Source organism: Rhinolophus sinicus, linkage group LG10 (assembly GCF_036562045.2).
Source record: "Rhinolophus sinicus isolate RSC01 linkage group LG10, ASM3656204v1, whole genome shotgun sequence".
NCBI lineage: Eukaryota > Metazoa > Chordata > Mammalia > Chiroptera > Rhinolophidae > Rhinolophus > Rhinolophus sinicus.
The window spans coordinates 16,884,948-16,901,214 of record NC_133759.1 but is presented as its reverse complement, the minus strand read 5'-3'; the positions used below and the strand labels follow the sequence as shown (position 1 = coordinate 16,901,214).

At 36.8% G+C, this 16,267-nt stretch overlaps 1 protein-coding gene across 37 annotated transcripts in view; it reads right to left on the bottom strand.

The window, feature by feature from the left end:
• Positions 1–15,980, bottom strand: part of CLASP2 (cytoplasmic linker associated protein 2) — a 140,940-nt gene extending 124,960 nt beyond the window's left edge. For 22 of the 37 annotated variants that reach the window (XM_074312665.1, XM_074312677.1, XM_074312667.1 and 19 more), the window contains exons 1-3: positions 15,554–15,879; positions 6,808–6,886; positions 1,399–1,502 (exon numbers count right to left, since the gene is read on the bottom strand). In XM_074312665.1, the coding sequence (XP_074168766.1) occupies positions 1,399–1,502; positions 6,808–6,886; positions 15,554–15,748 (378 nt within the window). In that variant the 5' untranslated portion in view covers positions 15,749–15,879. Of the gene's footprint in view, positions 1–1,398; positions 1,503–6,807; positions 6,887–15,553 lie in introns of all 37 variants that reach the window. The other 15 variants (XM_074312660.1, XM_074312669.1, XM_074312668.1 and 12 more) reach the window with 3 other exon arrangements.
• Between the last annotated feature and the right edge of the window lie 287 nt (positions 15,981–16,267).

The window sequence follows — 16,267 nt, the reverse complement described above, 5'->3', positions numbered from 1 at the left end:
TAGAAATACCATGCTTACTTACAATTTAATAAATTCATGTGTTCTCTCCCTCTCTCTCTCTTCCTGGATACTATTCTTTCTGGACTCTGTATTTAGTTCTATTTCTCTCTCTCTCTCTCTCTCTCTCTCTCTCTCTAAAGAAGGTAACTTGGAAGTTTAAAAAATAAAAAAACTTAAATGTGCTTAACCTGACTCAGCAACACCATCTCTGGAATTCTAGTTTATACAAATACTTATATTTATGTCCAAAGATACACACACAAGGACATGCTTTACAGTACTGTAATAATAGCAAGTCAAAAACAAGTTAAAATGTGAATCACTAAACAAATGTTGAAGGATACCCACTAAACTATTAACAAGGACTTACTAATAGTTAAATCTGGGAAAACAATTTACTTTTACAATTGAATACTCTTTGGATTTTTTTTATAAAACATGTAATATTATAATTTTAAACTGTTTTTTAAATAACACATAATATCATTGTGCATATTATAAAATCTAATTTTTTTCCACTTAACATGACCTACTCTGTGAATCTTTGTTTACACGTCAACTTATTTTTGCTCTTCTTTCAAAACACCTCCATCAGGGCAAATTTTTTCTACTATATTCATAAAACACAGGTCGCCATCAGAGACTATTTTCCTTACATAATTAGTAATCACCTGTTAAAAATTTTTCTTCCTGACTCTGTAAGAGTTGCAGAAATTAACATAACCTTCAGTAATTCTCAAAATAAGCTTTCTCACTTAACATTTTATAATATGCAGGTAGGGAAAATGAGAAAATTCTAAAAAATAACATTATCAGTATATCTGAGTTAGTTTTTTAAAAAAAAATTAAAGAGTAGAAAATGAGAAAAAGCAAAAAACCAAAAAAGTTAAATGTAGACATTTTATCTTAAATTTCAACTTCTTTAAGGGATTAGCAACAATTCATTGTTTAAAATTTCAGCTTTCATGTCCCCTGGGGACTGACTTGCTGTGATTACCACTTATCCTTACTGATATTTCATTTTTTTTAATTTATTTTTAATGTTTTTTAAATTAAAGTTTATTGGGGTGACAACTGTTGAAGTTACATAGGTTTCAAGTGTACATATCTATAATACAGTTCTATAGTACATTTCTATAATTTACCACCCAGAGTCAGTTCTCTTTTCATGACCATATATTTGATCCCCTTTACCCTCATCTACCATCCCTCTCCCCACAGACCCTTTGGTAACCACTAAACTATTGTCTGTGTCTATGAGTTTTTGTTTCTTTGTCATGTTCCTTTGGGGCTTTCATGACAAATAAATAAATAAACAAAAACTCATAGACACAGACAATAGTTTAATGATATTTCATCATTAACTAGCCAAATTAGAATTGTAAATTGTAGGCCTACCATAGGTGGTGCTACTTGATCCATTAACTTCAGTATCAGAGTCTGAGCTTCATCACGAACCTTGTCTTTGGCATCTCCCATTCTGTCTATTAAAGCTACAATAACTAGAGAAAGGGAGAGAGAAAAGAACAAATATGTATAATTCACCTCCATTATAAGCTGTATTTTATAAAATTACAAACAGCAATTGCTTCCATAAATGAAAAGTCATGAGGTAAGCAAATTGTTTTAAATTCTTTATTCATGAGTCTAACTAAAAATAACTGAGCAGCAAATTCAAAAAAAAATACATGCAGTATAACATCCACTTAAAATAATAATGTTCAAAAAACAGGCAAAACTATTATTCATTTAGAGATATGTATTGATAGTCAATCTATAAAGCAAGGGAATGATTATCCCAAAGGTCATGACAGTGGTTACCCCTGGTACAGAAAGAGAGGTATCATAAGGAAATGCAGAGGGAACATCTAAGGAACTCCCAGAGTTCTAGTTTCTTGACCTGGGCATAAGCAGGTGCTGGTTTCATAATTATTCTTCAAATTGTACATGTTTGATAGGCATTCTCCTGCATGTATGACATATTACTTAACTGACAAAAACAGAAGCCTAGGCCACTAGGATTGAGGTCTTTCTCTGCTATATCTAAAACTTTGGAACTATTCCACGAAACGAGGGGAGGAAAAGCAGGTTAGAGTCCATGCCTGGAGAGTATTCATGAAAGAGGATTCTGTAACTATAAATCAACAAAGGACCACAAAGAAATCATATCTATTATGGGAGGGGGTGGAGAGAACCGAATGAGAATTCATTCGGCTAGAATTCAGAGGGCACAGGTCAAAACCATCTTTCTGTAATCCCTTAAATTACCATACCACTTAATGCGGTGTTACTAGGTATGTGACAATATTATTTAATCTTTTTGCCTTTACTTCCTCAAGCCATAAATGTTTACAGCAGTACTCACTTCAAAAGATTACTGAAAATTAAAAGATAATACATTTAAACAACTCAGAGTCAAGGAAACAGAGTAAGTACTCTATCATGTGTCACCTACTATCCCTTTCATCGCCATCACCCTGTATGTTCCAAAGCAAGGAAATTCACTTCTTTTGACATTACAGTTACAGTCTTCCCTTCCCTGAGGCAATGGAAGTTGAGGCCTAGTTTAAACAAGGGAGGGAGGAAGAAAAGGGATCAAGAGAGATTTTTCTCTAGTTTATTTATAGATGCATGTAATTAAATGTATATGTAATTTGATGATGCAAATATATTCTACAATGTAACAATGTCTGTAACAACCAGACTGATGTAATAATAATGATCAACAACACTTAAGGAAAAAAGAAATTATATTCTTTTTGGAAGAAAATGGGTGAGAAGCCAACTATACCAGATGGAATGATATCATCCCAAAATCTAAGCTTAATCAAGGAAATGACTTAATCAAGAAAACAAAGACCCCGCCATAAAAATCATGAGACTAGTCATGAGGCAACAAAAATACCTGTCAATTGGAACAATATAAATTCTTCTCATCTTACTTGGATGTATTGTTAACACTAGAGAAATTCATCAACATCTGTAGGATTGGCTATTGTTTGAGAGTCTGGTTTTGATAGCTTCTGAGACGCAGAAGACAATAATAAACACTTAATATTAGATATTATTATGTACTAAACACTGAATTATCTCATTTAATCCTCATAACAACCCTATGAAATAGAGTAGGCCCTTTGATAGAGGGCCCAGAGGCATTAAATACGTTGCTCAAGGTCATACAAACAGCAAGTAATGAAACCAGGATTTAAATAATCTACCCAATGTTAGGTCCCAGTCACAACTACTTCCATTTATTTGTGATTGAGGTGTTGTGTGTGTGTGTGTGTGTGTGTGTGTGTGTGTTTTAACAATCACATAACAGTAGTGGGGAAAAAATAGAGACTTCATTCCGGAGAGGTAGACTTTAACTCCAAAAAGAAAATTAAAATGTTGGCTCAAAAGGGGCTTCAATATTAAAAAGTAAAATGTTATAAAACATAAACAACAAAAACAAGAAACCTCACACTACATAAACTTAGCATTATAGCTATTAAATTAAAAACAAAAACATCATAATTTTTTTGCATTAGGATCCCTTTTTAAACACATACTCTCTTGGAGCCAAACAGAATAAGCTTTATTCTGAGCTCTATCCGTTATTAATTATGCAAGATATTAAACTTCTTTGAACTTAAAAGTTTCCTTGTCTGTGAAACAAGGGATGCAGGCCTATACCTCCCATGGTTAGTGAGCGGATGAAGTAAAACTGGTACAAAGCACCTGTGCTAAGCCCATGACAAGCATTCAGAAGTGTCAGCAGTCCTCCTTCAAGCTCTGTATATAATATAATGGCCACCAAATTGTCATGATGAACACTCAGTAGATAATTATTGGGAATCCAAAAAGAGCTTTTCACCATGTAGATTCTCAATAAGAACTTGATGTAAACCACTTCACAAGATGCAAAACTGATGACTAGGAATCCTGACTTTTCTTTTTCTACAATACTTTTTTCTACAATACCATTTGGATTAAAACTGTTTTTAATATCTGTAAATTATGAGCTCCTTTACTGAATTCAGTTATAAAACCATGGTTGGTGATCAGTGTTAAATGTAAATTTTTTTTGTTTGAAAATTTTATTTTTCCACAGTACATGTGATCACAAATAAAAGTTTAAATATTTCACATTAAAGAACAAAATTAATGAAGCCCACACTCTTTTTGGAACTTTGTCTAAAACTGAACACAAATCTCAAATTTCCTAAAACATCTCTTCACTTTTAATATAAAAAGATGAGAAATATCTGTAATTGTAGATAACTTAAGTGTACCAAAAGAAAACAGTATCGTTCACATCAAGTTGCATATATCTAGAGTTATATTATCAAAAAAGCTCAGCACATAATTTAATTCAATTCCTTACTTTTACAGAAAGACTTAGTTTGGCTAAGGTCTAAGAAGAAAGCTAACGCTGGTATTCTTAGTCTTATTACCTCTTTCAGAGTACAGAGATATATGCCTATCTTGCAGAGGTATCATACAAATTAGAAATAACGTGAGGATAATCTTTCATATAGCTAAAGTAGATAAGCCCAGTAAATGGGTAAAAAATAGGCATTCAATAAATAGTAGCAATGTTGTGATGAAATTTTCCGATTTCCACATAGACGCTCAAGTAATAACAAGTTTCACCAAGGACAATGATGAGTCTTAGGGTTCAAGGCAAAATCAATATTGACTAATGGTAAATGCACAAGAATAACTAGACAGAGTAGGAGACTGAATGATAAAAAAAACACACACAAAAAACTTTACATATAAAAATATGTAGGTATGTGGGAAACACATATGAACAACACTAACCAACAAAGGCAACCTTTTATTTATTAAATATTTACGGGTATAAGAATCATGGAGTAAAGAAAAATTCAATATAGGGTGAGGTTAAGCTGAAATCTGAAGTAACTCTTTAAAAGAAAAAGACCACGGAGAGTAGCAGAAGATTTCAAAAAGAAAGAACAGCACAGCAGAGGCATAAACAAGTTAAGCCAGAACTAACAAGAGTGAGCGAGTTTCTGATTAGCCAGAATGGAGAGAGAGAACTTGCTAAAGATCACAAATAAATGAGGCTACTGAGCTGGAGACGGGACAAACATGCTAGGACACCTGGAACACCAAAGAGAGCAAAACAGAAGTTCTGAAACCAGGACAGTCCTGGCAGGCGACAAACTAGGATTCTGGTCCCAGTACTCCCACTGCCTCAATGTAAGCCGCTCGTTCATCAAACCCCATCTGGCCTTCCTTGAATCTGAAAACTAAGTGACATACATAATACCTAGAATTAGTCTCAAGTCTAAAAACTGTCTGTAACAACTACTAATGGGGAGCTACTACAGGGCAGGAGTCACAAACATAAACACCTACAGTCAAGGAGGCACGGGCAAATGCTGAGAATGAACCAGGTCTAAGAATGGCTGTATTCCAACCTTGCTCTATTACAACTGAATCTCAGTTATGAGGAGACAGAGAAGATGGGAGGGACTTATGAACTGAAAAGTGCATGATCCAGAGAAAAGGGAAGCTACAGCACAGCTTCAGCCAATAATTACATGTGGGAGTGAAAGCTCAGGGTTGCTACATTGGCCAATTTTTCAAGATAAGCTATAAATATGAATTTTTATGTAAAACTTCCTAATTTTAAACATTGATTCAAAATGTTTTAAGAAAATACATAAGTAAAACACATTCACAGAGCAGTTTTAAACATCTATCATGGGATTTTAAAAAGAAGACTGACACAGTGAAAAATCATCTGTTCAGAAGATAGTCACACAAAGAATGAACTGGAACCAGGTATTGATTTAAAAAGGAATAATAAAGATATAGAAACTCACTAAGATGCTCTGCTCAAAGGATAGCTAGACAATAAAAATAAAAGAGGAAATTGGGAGAATTTGGTGGCCTACCAAATGTGAAGAAAAACGCCGACCAAAGATAATTCAAAAATAAGTGTGATGATACATTATGAAGCATTAGCTTAATCCATAAAAGAAATTAACAAACATCTGAGGTTACCTTTGAATGTTTCTATAATAGTATGAACCCAATCTACTCACCAAAGGATTCCAAAAGGCACATGAAGGTCACTCAGGTTTAGAAAACAGGTCAGAGCCAACTTCGTAATCCTAACTACTATACACAGAAGATCATTGTACTTGTATGAGGCTCTTCTTTGCTAACACACTGGAAGTAAGTGCTGCTCAAAATACGGCTAGTAGCCCAAGCCCAGTGTACAAACTAACTGTGGTAAGAAAAATTGTGAGTATTTATAAAGTAAGGTTTTTGAAACAACTCAACCAAAGTAATTTTATGTTTTTGAATCTAATAATAACAAATTGGGTCTAGTATTTTTTTCATTTTATTTTGCTGTAACGATTTTTACTGTGTTATATAAAATATTGGTCAGCAACAGATTAGCAATGAAAGAACTAGTCCTTCACCACAGATAGTCTGAAAAGTGGTGCTGTTTAAGTTATATTATAAATTTTTAATATGTTACAAAAGAAGGAAAAGATATAGTAAGCAATTTGAAAATATGAAGTAAAAATCTATAAGTGCTATATTTACCAAGTGTTTTGCTTTTCTTAATTTTTTTGTCTTGAAGGGAATATAATTATGTATTTGAATATGCTTAAAACCTTTTATGTCTGGGTAAACTATAACGCTATTTTACCCAGACATAAGTAGCAGATCTCTGGGTTGTATAAAATTACATTTACAGAGAACTAATCCTGTTAAACAAAAACTAAGAGAAAAGATCAGTATGTCAAACTCTACAATGATTTTTAAATAAAGTTAACTTACCCATTGCTATATAGGACTTAAATCGTGTTGATAATCTGTCCACAAAGGCACTTAAAATTTCCAATCCCATTAATGATACCTACAGACAGAAAAAATTTTTAATAAATACAAATTATCTATGTATATTTTAATATCAGGATATATAATTATTGACACATAAAAATCTTCACGCAATATATTAACAAGTTTTAAAAAATATAAAGAGATTGAAGTATGTAGGGTTGAACAGTCATGAGGTTAGGGTACCCTATTCTCAAATGGTTCAATAATTATAATAATGTGTAAATACACAGGAAGACAGTGATAAAGCATATCTGGCAAAGTGCTAATAACTGGTAAATTAGGTGAAGGGCACACAGGAATTCACTGACTATACCTGCAACTTTCCTATAATGCTGAAAAGCCTCCTACATGAAACAGTTAAAAATTAAAAGGTTACCTTTAATTGTAGAGCAATTCTTGCTTCTGTCTAGGATGGAGAAACTAGAAAAAACATCATTCCCATGGTAACAAAAAAAAGCATAAAACAAAACAAATAATCTACAAAACCATAAGTATTCTTGAATCCATCAGAAATCTGAGGTTGTAGAATAATCAACTAGCCTAAAATCTAAGAAAAGACTGATGACCCCAAGAGATGGGACACAAGCAGTAGGTCATATGTGTCAGAGGACAGAAGAAAAATGAAGCCACCATGTAAGTGGGTAAGAAGAATTCAGCTGTATTTAATTTATTGTTAATAGCTGAGTGTGGGCAAGGATGAAAATACAGAAACCCTAGTAGCCACAGACACAAGGAGAGTTCACACCCACTTGCAGGCTTTCTCCACAAACCTCCACTGGACACTCACAATTAAGACTGAGGACAGGGCAGGAGACTGGAGAAAGAAAGTATCTCTCAGTGGTACAGGTCACACAGGAAGGGAGTGGCTGGCTGCCTCTGCAAGAAAGGCACAAACCTTTCCCATCCCCTTGCCCTATAAGAAACAAAAGTTGAAGCTACTGAGGGAAACACACTGTCAGCCCCAGAACACAGGTTAAAAAATTCAAGGCTAGTGAGTAAAAAAGGAAAAACACAAAATCCAAAAAACCTCTCCACCTCAGAAGGGGTAGCAGAAAACCATTCTGGGCTCAAATGATTCAAGGTCTCCAGTTGAGGAGGGACAACATCTTTGATAATGCCTCACCTCCAAGATCAAATCAATGAATTGCACACTTCGAGTGAGGAAACTGTATAGTATGCAAATTATACCAATGAGTTATTAAAAATATAATTGAAAATCCACAAGTAGACTCACACATAAAATTCAACAGATTATAAAAGCAGTGTCTCAAATCAGCAGGAAAAACAAGCACATTTAGTAAGATCTCACTTAGGACTCTATCCCTAAGATGCACTAGCAAAATTATAAAAAACACGCAAAGATTATTCATTACAAGAGATTGGAAACTACCCCAAAATTCACCAATATGGAAAAGATACAATAAATTATGGTACATCCACACTAGAGTACTAAAACACTTTAAAAATAAAAATGACGACTATCCTAATTCTGCTATGCAATGACCTCAACATATACTGTTAAGTGAAAAAAGCAAGCTGGGGAAATGTGTGTACATAGTACAAAAAAGGGGACTACAGACAGATATAATTATAAATGTTTATTAAAAATAACAACAAAAATTTAATGGTTAGGAATAGGCTACAAGAAACAGAAAGAAACCAGACTATTTTGAATATGCCTTCTTTGCAGCAATAACTAATGTCATTGAAAGTAAAATAAGTGAACCTAAATGTATGCCCAGTTAGCAGCATAAACACACACTGTTTATTCCAAGTGACTTTAAAATATAGTAATTTGACCATATTTCTCTAGTGGGATATACCCTAAGGACAAAAACAAAAGTGCAAAAAAAGAAACGTCAGTGTTTTTAGAAATTTTGTTGATAGGCGCTATCAATAGAAAATGTACAAAAATAGTAAAAACTGTAGTTCTGAATCTAAACTACAATATCAATATGAAGTTACAATGTCTTTTTCTTTAAAATTAAAATAAAACCTAACCCTATCCATTGAAAAAAATCTAGAAACAATGATCAAACTGTAACAATGAGTTCCACTAGCACCCACGTTGTATTTTCCACATTCCACTTCCCACTACAAGGAAACAGAGCTTCTTGGAGAAGTGGCTAATTCCAGGGCAGGAGCAAGAAATACGACATTCTGTGAGACCAGAGAGCCACAACACTATCAAAGATTACTACTAGGGTCCTGTCAAAATAGGACAGTTTGAGTATCAATAAGGAGAATAACTGCATCGTCTTGAAACACATTAGATATGTTTAAATACACAAGTTCATGATAACAAAAACTATGTGGCCAACATTGGAGAATGCTAAAAGACCAACTCATTATTCTGACTGTCAGTGAATAAAAGGAAAGAGCTATATGAACTATACTTGCCTTTCCATATAAATTATATCACTGAGTAACCAAATATTAGTAAATGGGGTGTGTTTCTCTTTATGAAAGTATTCCAGGTAATAAATGAAAGAACGACAGAATTAGAATATCATTTTGCAAACCCTAATGAATTAAGAGATCTAAACATTGAACATTAACAGCTGCTAACATCACAGAAACTGTTAGACCTTATGCGCCTTCCCAATGTTACGTACCTCCTGATGGAAGAGCTAATACTTTTATTAAGCAGTCTCGCCAAAAAAAAAACCCACAAAAAACAAAAGAATCTGATCAAGCTGTAGATCCAACTACCAATCGACAGGAAATACAGAGACAAAGAAAATCACAGGAATGAAATCAGCAAAATCCAGACTGTGAGAAACTCTACCACAAATAAATCCAAGAATGTTTAAAGAGACACTGAAGGAGAAATAGATTCAAAGAGACTTAATAAACATGTTAAGTGAGATAGGCAGAATAATGGCCTCCCAAAGCTGTTCACATCCTAACCTCCAGGACCTGTGAACGTGTTACCTGACAGGGCAAAAAGGACTTTAAAGATGTGGTTAAGTTAAAGATCTTAAAATAAGGAAATTACCTTGGATCATCCTGGGCCCAATGTTATCACAAGAGCCCTTATAAGAGGAAGGCTTGAGAGTCAGAGTTGACATGATGATGTAAACAAGGGTCAGAGAGAAATGAAAACGCTACGCTACTGGCTTTGACAGTGGAAGAAGAGTCCATAAGCCAAGAAATGCAGGCAGTTTCTAGAAACTAAAAAATTCTCTCCTAAAGTCTCCAGAAGGAATACAATTCTGCTGAAACCTTGATTTCGTCCCAGCAAAACCTATTTTGGATTTCTGACCTCCAGAACTGTAAGAAAACAAAAGCATGTTGTTTAAAGCTACTAAGTGTATTCAACAAATATTGAGAACCTGCTATGGGTACAAATGCTGGAAGGTAGGAACATACAGTAACTGGAGTCTTAAGAAATTTCAATTCCTTCTATTTTCTCAGTGAAGTAGGAAGCTGGTGATGATAGCAGAAGAGATATACTGGTAGGTTTGAGGGGAGAGGAACAGATGTAAGACAGTTGACGCAGTGAAAGAATGAATGAACTAAGAAAATATAGTTTGACTGCCAGACGACATTAAGGCCCACTTAAACGTCAGGAATTTCAAATGAAACCTGTTAGAAGTTTTGTGTTTTTCTCCATCCATCTTCAGTTACACTGGTGCAGGTATGGGGTGGACAGAGTTGGATTAACCAGGACTGCCTTTTATCAAATGAGGACCATAAAGCGAGAGTGAGGGGGGAGAAGAGAATTAAGAATCAATGTAAGTGTATGACAGACCAGGATATTTTAGCTCAAACATGGGAGTGTGGGGCAGTTAAAAGCTAAATACACTGGATGTCACGTGGAGGGGGTCAAACTCTTTAAGTTGGTGTACTCAAAGAAATAAGGTTCAGAATTTAGAGTTCTAGAATATCACAATCACCAAGACTAATGCCACTTGTGAAGTCTGAATCACCAACAACCACACATCTACAGTAGTCTGAATTGCCAGCGGTAGCATTTTACAGCAATAATATGTACTGCTGCAAGCATGTGACTATCATGTCTTCTTGGGTAGTCAGACTGGCACATTTTCATATTGAAATATATTTTATCTCATTACAGTATGTATAATTTTCCTTTATAGTACAGTTAGAACATTATTGGGATGTTAAAAAAATTATGTGCATTGGGTATTAGCTATAAAATTTATTTCATGGTGCAAACGGGCATTAAAACAGGGCAGTGTTCAGAAAAACTGCCCTAGACAAACTCCTCCACATATACAAGCTGCCAAGGCACAAGGACAATGTTAATAGTAAAACATTTAAAACAACCTAGATATTTTCATATGGCAGGTAAAAGGAACAGGCAAGCTATATATGTAAGTATAATCGAGAGAACTCAAACACCTTGTTTTTTTTCCAGCAAACTAAAAAATGATATATTTTAAGAAGTTGATAGTTTATAAGAAATACAACCAAGGTGATGCTGACACTGGAAAGTATCATCATTAAAAAGCAAAGGGGTTATAATTTTGAATTCTGAGAAAAGACTTGAAATCCCAGCACATTACTTAGCCCAGCACTAGATAGTTACAATATAAATGCTATTTATTGTTTTCTCCATTTTTAGAGTCAACTTACTGTTACAGTTGCAGACAGACAATATAAAAAAATGAAAGTAGAACTGACAAATGTTAGGATAGATACTGAAAAGGTTTACAAAAGTACAGAAAAGGAAAGGAGGAGGAAAATCCTAATCTCCTAGATTCAAGTACTCCACCAATTTACCGGATCTATGACTGAGGCAAATGCTTACATCTTTTCTACAAAATGAGTAAAATAATAGTACTAACTTTCTAAGGCCATCTTAAAGATTAAAATGAGATAATGCAAATAAAGCACTTTGGCTCAGTGGCTGATACTAAGTACTCATTAAATGGTTACCATATTTAGCTGTATGAGGACACTTTATTGCCATATTATTATTTTAAAATTTGGGGACTCCTGAAATCACAGGACTGTCCTTAGCTAAAGTCAAATGCCAGAGCATGCATGCATATATATATATATATATATATATATATATATATATATATATATATAATTTCCATATTTTTAATCTCCAATTATGACTTCTCCACTGACTTCAAGACCCCATCTGCCTATTTAAATCTCAACTTGGATGTTAAACAACCTTGTCAAACTAAACATTTTACTTCACCCAACTTGTTCTCTTCGTCTTCCCCATTTCAGTAAACAGCACCCTCTACTGGTGTTCAAGCAAGGTGATTATTTCTAATTCTCTCAACACTCACTCAATCCTGTTGGCTCAATCTTCAAATCATATCCCAAATCTTCCACTTCTCAGCATTGCCGCTGTGGTCAAACCAGCCTTAGCCACCATCATCTCCCTGCTTCTCTGTTGCTCCTTTACAGAGTCCACTCTCCACAAAGCAGCCACCCCTCTCCATAAAATGCTCCATTGATTTAGAATAAAATCCTATTAGGCTGTTTCCACCTGCCCCCCCACCCCCCAACTTCATCTTTCTTAAGATCTCACTCTTTCTAACCACTAGACATGCTGGCCTTCTTTATGTTCAACAGAACTAGGGCCTCTGCATTTGCAGTGTCCTCTGCCTAAGTCATTCTTCACTCCTATATTTCTTTCATGTCTATACTCAAATTTCACCTCACTTCCCTATTTTAGTCTCATCTTTCCCTCATTCTTTCACATCAGTTGAATTAGAAGCACTAGTTACCTGAAATGATTTAATTTTATACCCATCCACCTTTCTCTTTCTAATAGGATCTCCACAGCAGGGATCTCACTCTCCTTCAAATCACCCTCTCAGTGAAGTCTTCAGTGACCAACTATTTAAAATGCAATCATCTGCATCCTGCCCAGCACTCCCTAGTCCCTTTCCTGCTTTCCTCCAAAGTGTCACCATCTAACATACTGATTTTAGTTATTTACCTTATTTATTCTTCTCCTCCATTAGAATCTAAACCCACAAAGGCAAGGACTTCTGTCATTTTCCCCTATTGTAGCCAAAGTGCCTAGAAGAGTGCATGCCTGCACATAGTAGGTCTTAAATAAATATCAGAATGAGGCATAATGAATGAACTTTGCTAGTCTTGCCCACAAGTGGATTGTCAGTACCTAGAACAATACCCAGCATACCCAGCATATAGTACAGTCACTCAAATTCACTGAAGCAATGAGTTAAGACACTCAAAATCTAAAGAACTATAAAACCCAAAGAAAAATTATATTTTGTTCAGCGAAATTTGAAATTTAAGTACAATTATCTATTTATGTATTTGCTCAGAAAATTTGGGTACACATTATTCAGTAAATGTCTTATTGCATCTTAAGTAAAAAATGATGACCTAGTTTGAAAACTAAGTTTATAAAACCCAAATAAAAATCTAGCCCTCTGTCTAACAATGTCAGAAAAACTTCTATACAGCATTCAGGAGAAAGGAGAGAACCAATGAGTCAGGAAGGAGAGAGAATTGATGAATTAATGTCCTTGAGTAGGTAAGATGACGTGGAATCCATCTAGTGTGTACGTACGTGGAGGGATTGGTGTGAGTAGGACAGATAGTCCATTCATTGTAACAGAGAAGAAGGTAGACAGTAGGAGCACAGCTACAAGAAAGTGTGTAGATAAGGTTGTACCATGTTTCCCCGAAAATAAGACCTAACCGGACAATCAGCTCTAATGCACCTTTTGGAGCAAAAATTAATATAAGGCCCAGTCTTATTTTACTATAAGACCGGGTCTTATGTAATATAATATAATATATAATATAATATATAATAGAATAGAATAGAATAGAATAGAATAGAATAGAATAGAATAGAATAGAATAGAATAGAATAGAATAGAATAGAATAGAATAGAATAGAATAGAATAGAATAGAATAGAATACCGGGTATAATATAAGACCAGGTCTTACATTAATTTTTGCTCCAAAAGACGCATTAGAGCTGACTGTCCCACTAGGTCTTATTTTCCGGGAAACATGGGAGGAGCCTCTGTGGCAGTTCTCTTCTGATTGCTGAGATTGTCTCAAGTTACAGCCTCTAGTGAGGAGCATGGAGGGAATGTGTAGTAAAGAGATGAGAATTTGGGTCAGATCCTGATGGATTCTAACTCTTAAGGACCAGTGAAAGGAAAGACAGCATTTGAGTGAGTCAGTGCATAGAGACACAAGAGAAAACCTGGGATACTGTGGTATCATACTAGAAGCCAAGAGTGTTTCAAGAGATGGGACTGATCAATTGTCATTCATTGATGGTACAACTAAAGAGTGAAATGGCCCAAAGCCAACTCACCACAGCCAGCGCAGAAAGTGACTCATCAACCTTCACTTGGGAAGGGGAGTGAGCATTATCAAAGAGCTGACTTTCTGTAACAGCCTATGCTGCAACATAAAATCAACTATCTTGAGTGTTTATGTGCCTTTCTTACAGTGCAAGTAAATTTAGCTTGTTTTTACCAAATAAGAATAATCCCCCAAACAGTAATGATATATTATTAAATATTAACTTTTACCAAAATTTAAAAAATAATAATAGAGATAGTATGTAATGGGGCATCAAGGTGGTAATTTTCAAACTATTCTCCTTGTAAAAGTCAATCCCTTCCAAAACTCACATAAATTTCACTATTAAATCTTCATATTAATTCTAGAGTTTGCCTTTCTCCTCTATAAGGATACAGTGTTCAAAGTACAGCCTATTCACCGGGTTATAAGATAAATTAGGAAGAACAATCACTTCACTTCATTCATAAGAGGTTTGGGCCTGCATTTTAAAGCAACACTGCCACCAGAAGACTAGAAAGAAAAGTAACTGCTAAAAACTACCGTAGACTAGTAACAGAATAGTTACCTGGTCTCCCAACATGGCTACATTACAATCTGCCTACTACTGGCTCACCAGAAACGCACATTCCTTCTTGTACCGCAACTTTTAATTTTTTTTCTGCATCAGCTAACCTGCTAGGACACGGTTTCAAATCTGAGTCAGTCCTCAACTGCGGCAAAACAAAATGACAGCATTCAACTGCTTTCGGTCGACAATAAATAAAAAGCAAATAATGCCTTGGGGTCAGCATCTTTTCATTAGATTTAACCGTAAACTTAATCAGGCACCTGATTAAGCGCTAAAGATGCCTTAGAGATGAACAGCACAACCTTCCCGACACAAAAAATTATTTTTTAAAACAGAAAGAAATAAGGATAAAAACCACCTAAGAGGGATGAACGTAACATCTCTTTAACTTAAAAACTGTAACCTAATGTCCTATACGGTTATGATTATGTCTCGGTCTAGGGTAGGGTTTACATAGGAACTCATAAAGGTAAAAAGTCTTCAAGCCCTTTACGTATGTAAATTATCACTGATTTCTTCAATAAGTGATCAAACATTGTGCCCTAATGCCAATAACGCAGCACCCTGTCAGGGAATCGCTGAATTCGTCATTGTTCACAATTGTGGAAAAACTTGGTCGTGGTGGGAAGTCAGTCCTCAGATCCGATCGCCAGTGGGGGCGCGTCAGGGGGCCCGCGTGTCCATGGGTTTCTCCTTTAGCGGGTGGTTCCGATGAACCAGACGCACCCCCGGGGCTCGCCAGGCCGGACGCGCACGTCCGGGATTAAAGGGCTGGCCGGGGAGGGCGTGCCCGGCCCCGCCGCGCCGCCGCCACTTACCCGGTAGTTGCTCGAGCCCACCCAGCCCGTGAGCGCGTCGATCGTCTTGCCCAGGCAGCCCAGATCCTCCTCCAGGTCCGGGATGGCGCCGGAGGTGCCGAGGTAGATCAGCAGCTCCTGGCCAATCTGCAGGCGGCCGCCGACATCCTTCTGCTGCACCTGGGTGCTGAAGTACTCCATGCTGCGGGGCTCCATGGCCGCGGCCACCCGCCCGCCCGCCTGCCCGTGAGGCGCCAACTTTCGCCGAGCGCCGCCCAGCCGCCAGTGCGGGTCCCCGCGGGAAAGGGCGGGACGCGCTGGGTCCAGCCGAGGCGCGGCTCGCGAAGCGCGGCGGGCGGCGGGAGCAGCGCCAGGCGTCGAGCGGCCCCCAAACTAGTCAAACTCGGCGCCCCCCGACACCCAGCCAGCTTCAGAGGCCGCGGCCGCCGGCGACGTCAGCACGCGCATGACGTCAGCGCGACGCCGGCGAGCGCCCGCCCACCGGACTGGAGCTGCCAGGCGGCGCTGGGCTAGTGCTGGAACTGGGGGCATTGGGACCCCCAGGGAGCTTTGGGGTAGGGCTGGGTCGGCGAACTCTGGAGGCCCACTGTTCTCCGCCACCCGCTGTCGCCGCACCCTGCCCTCACCCTGTAAAATATACAACGCTTCCCAGTTTTCCTCCCTTTAAATCAACACTTGGGAAAGTTTCTGGTACTTGGAATCCCCCTTCTACTC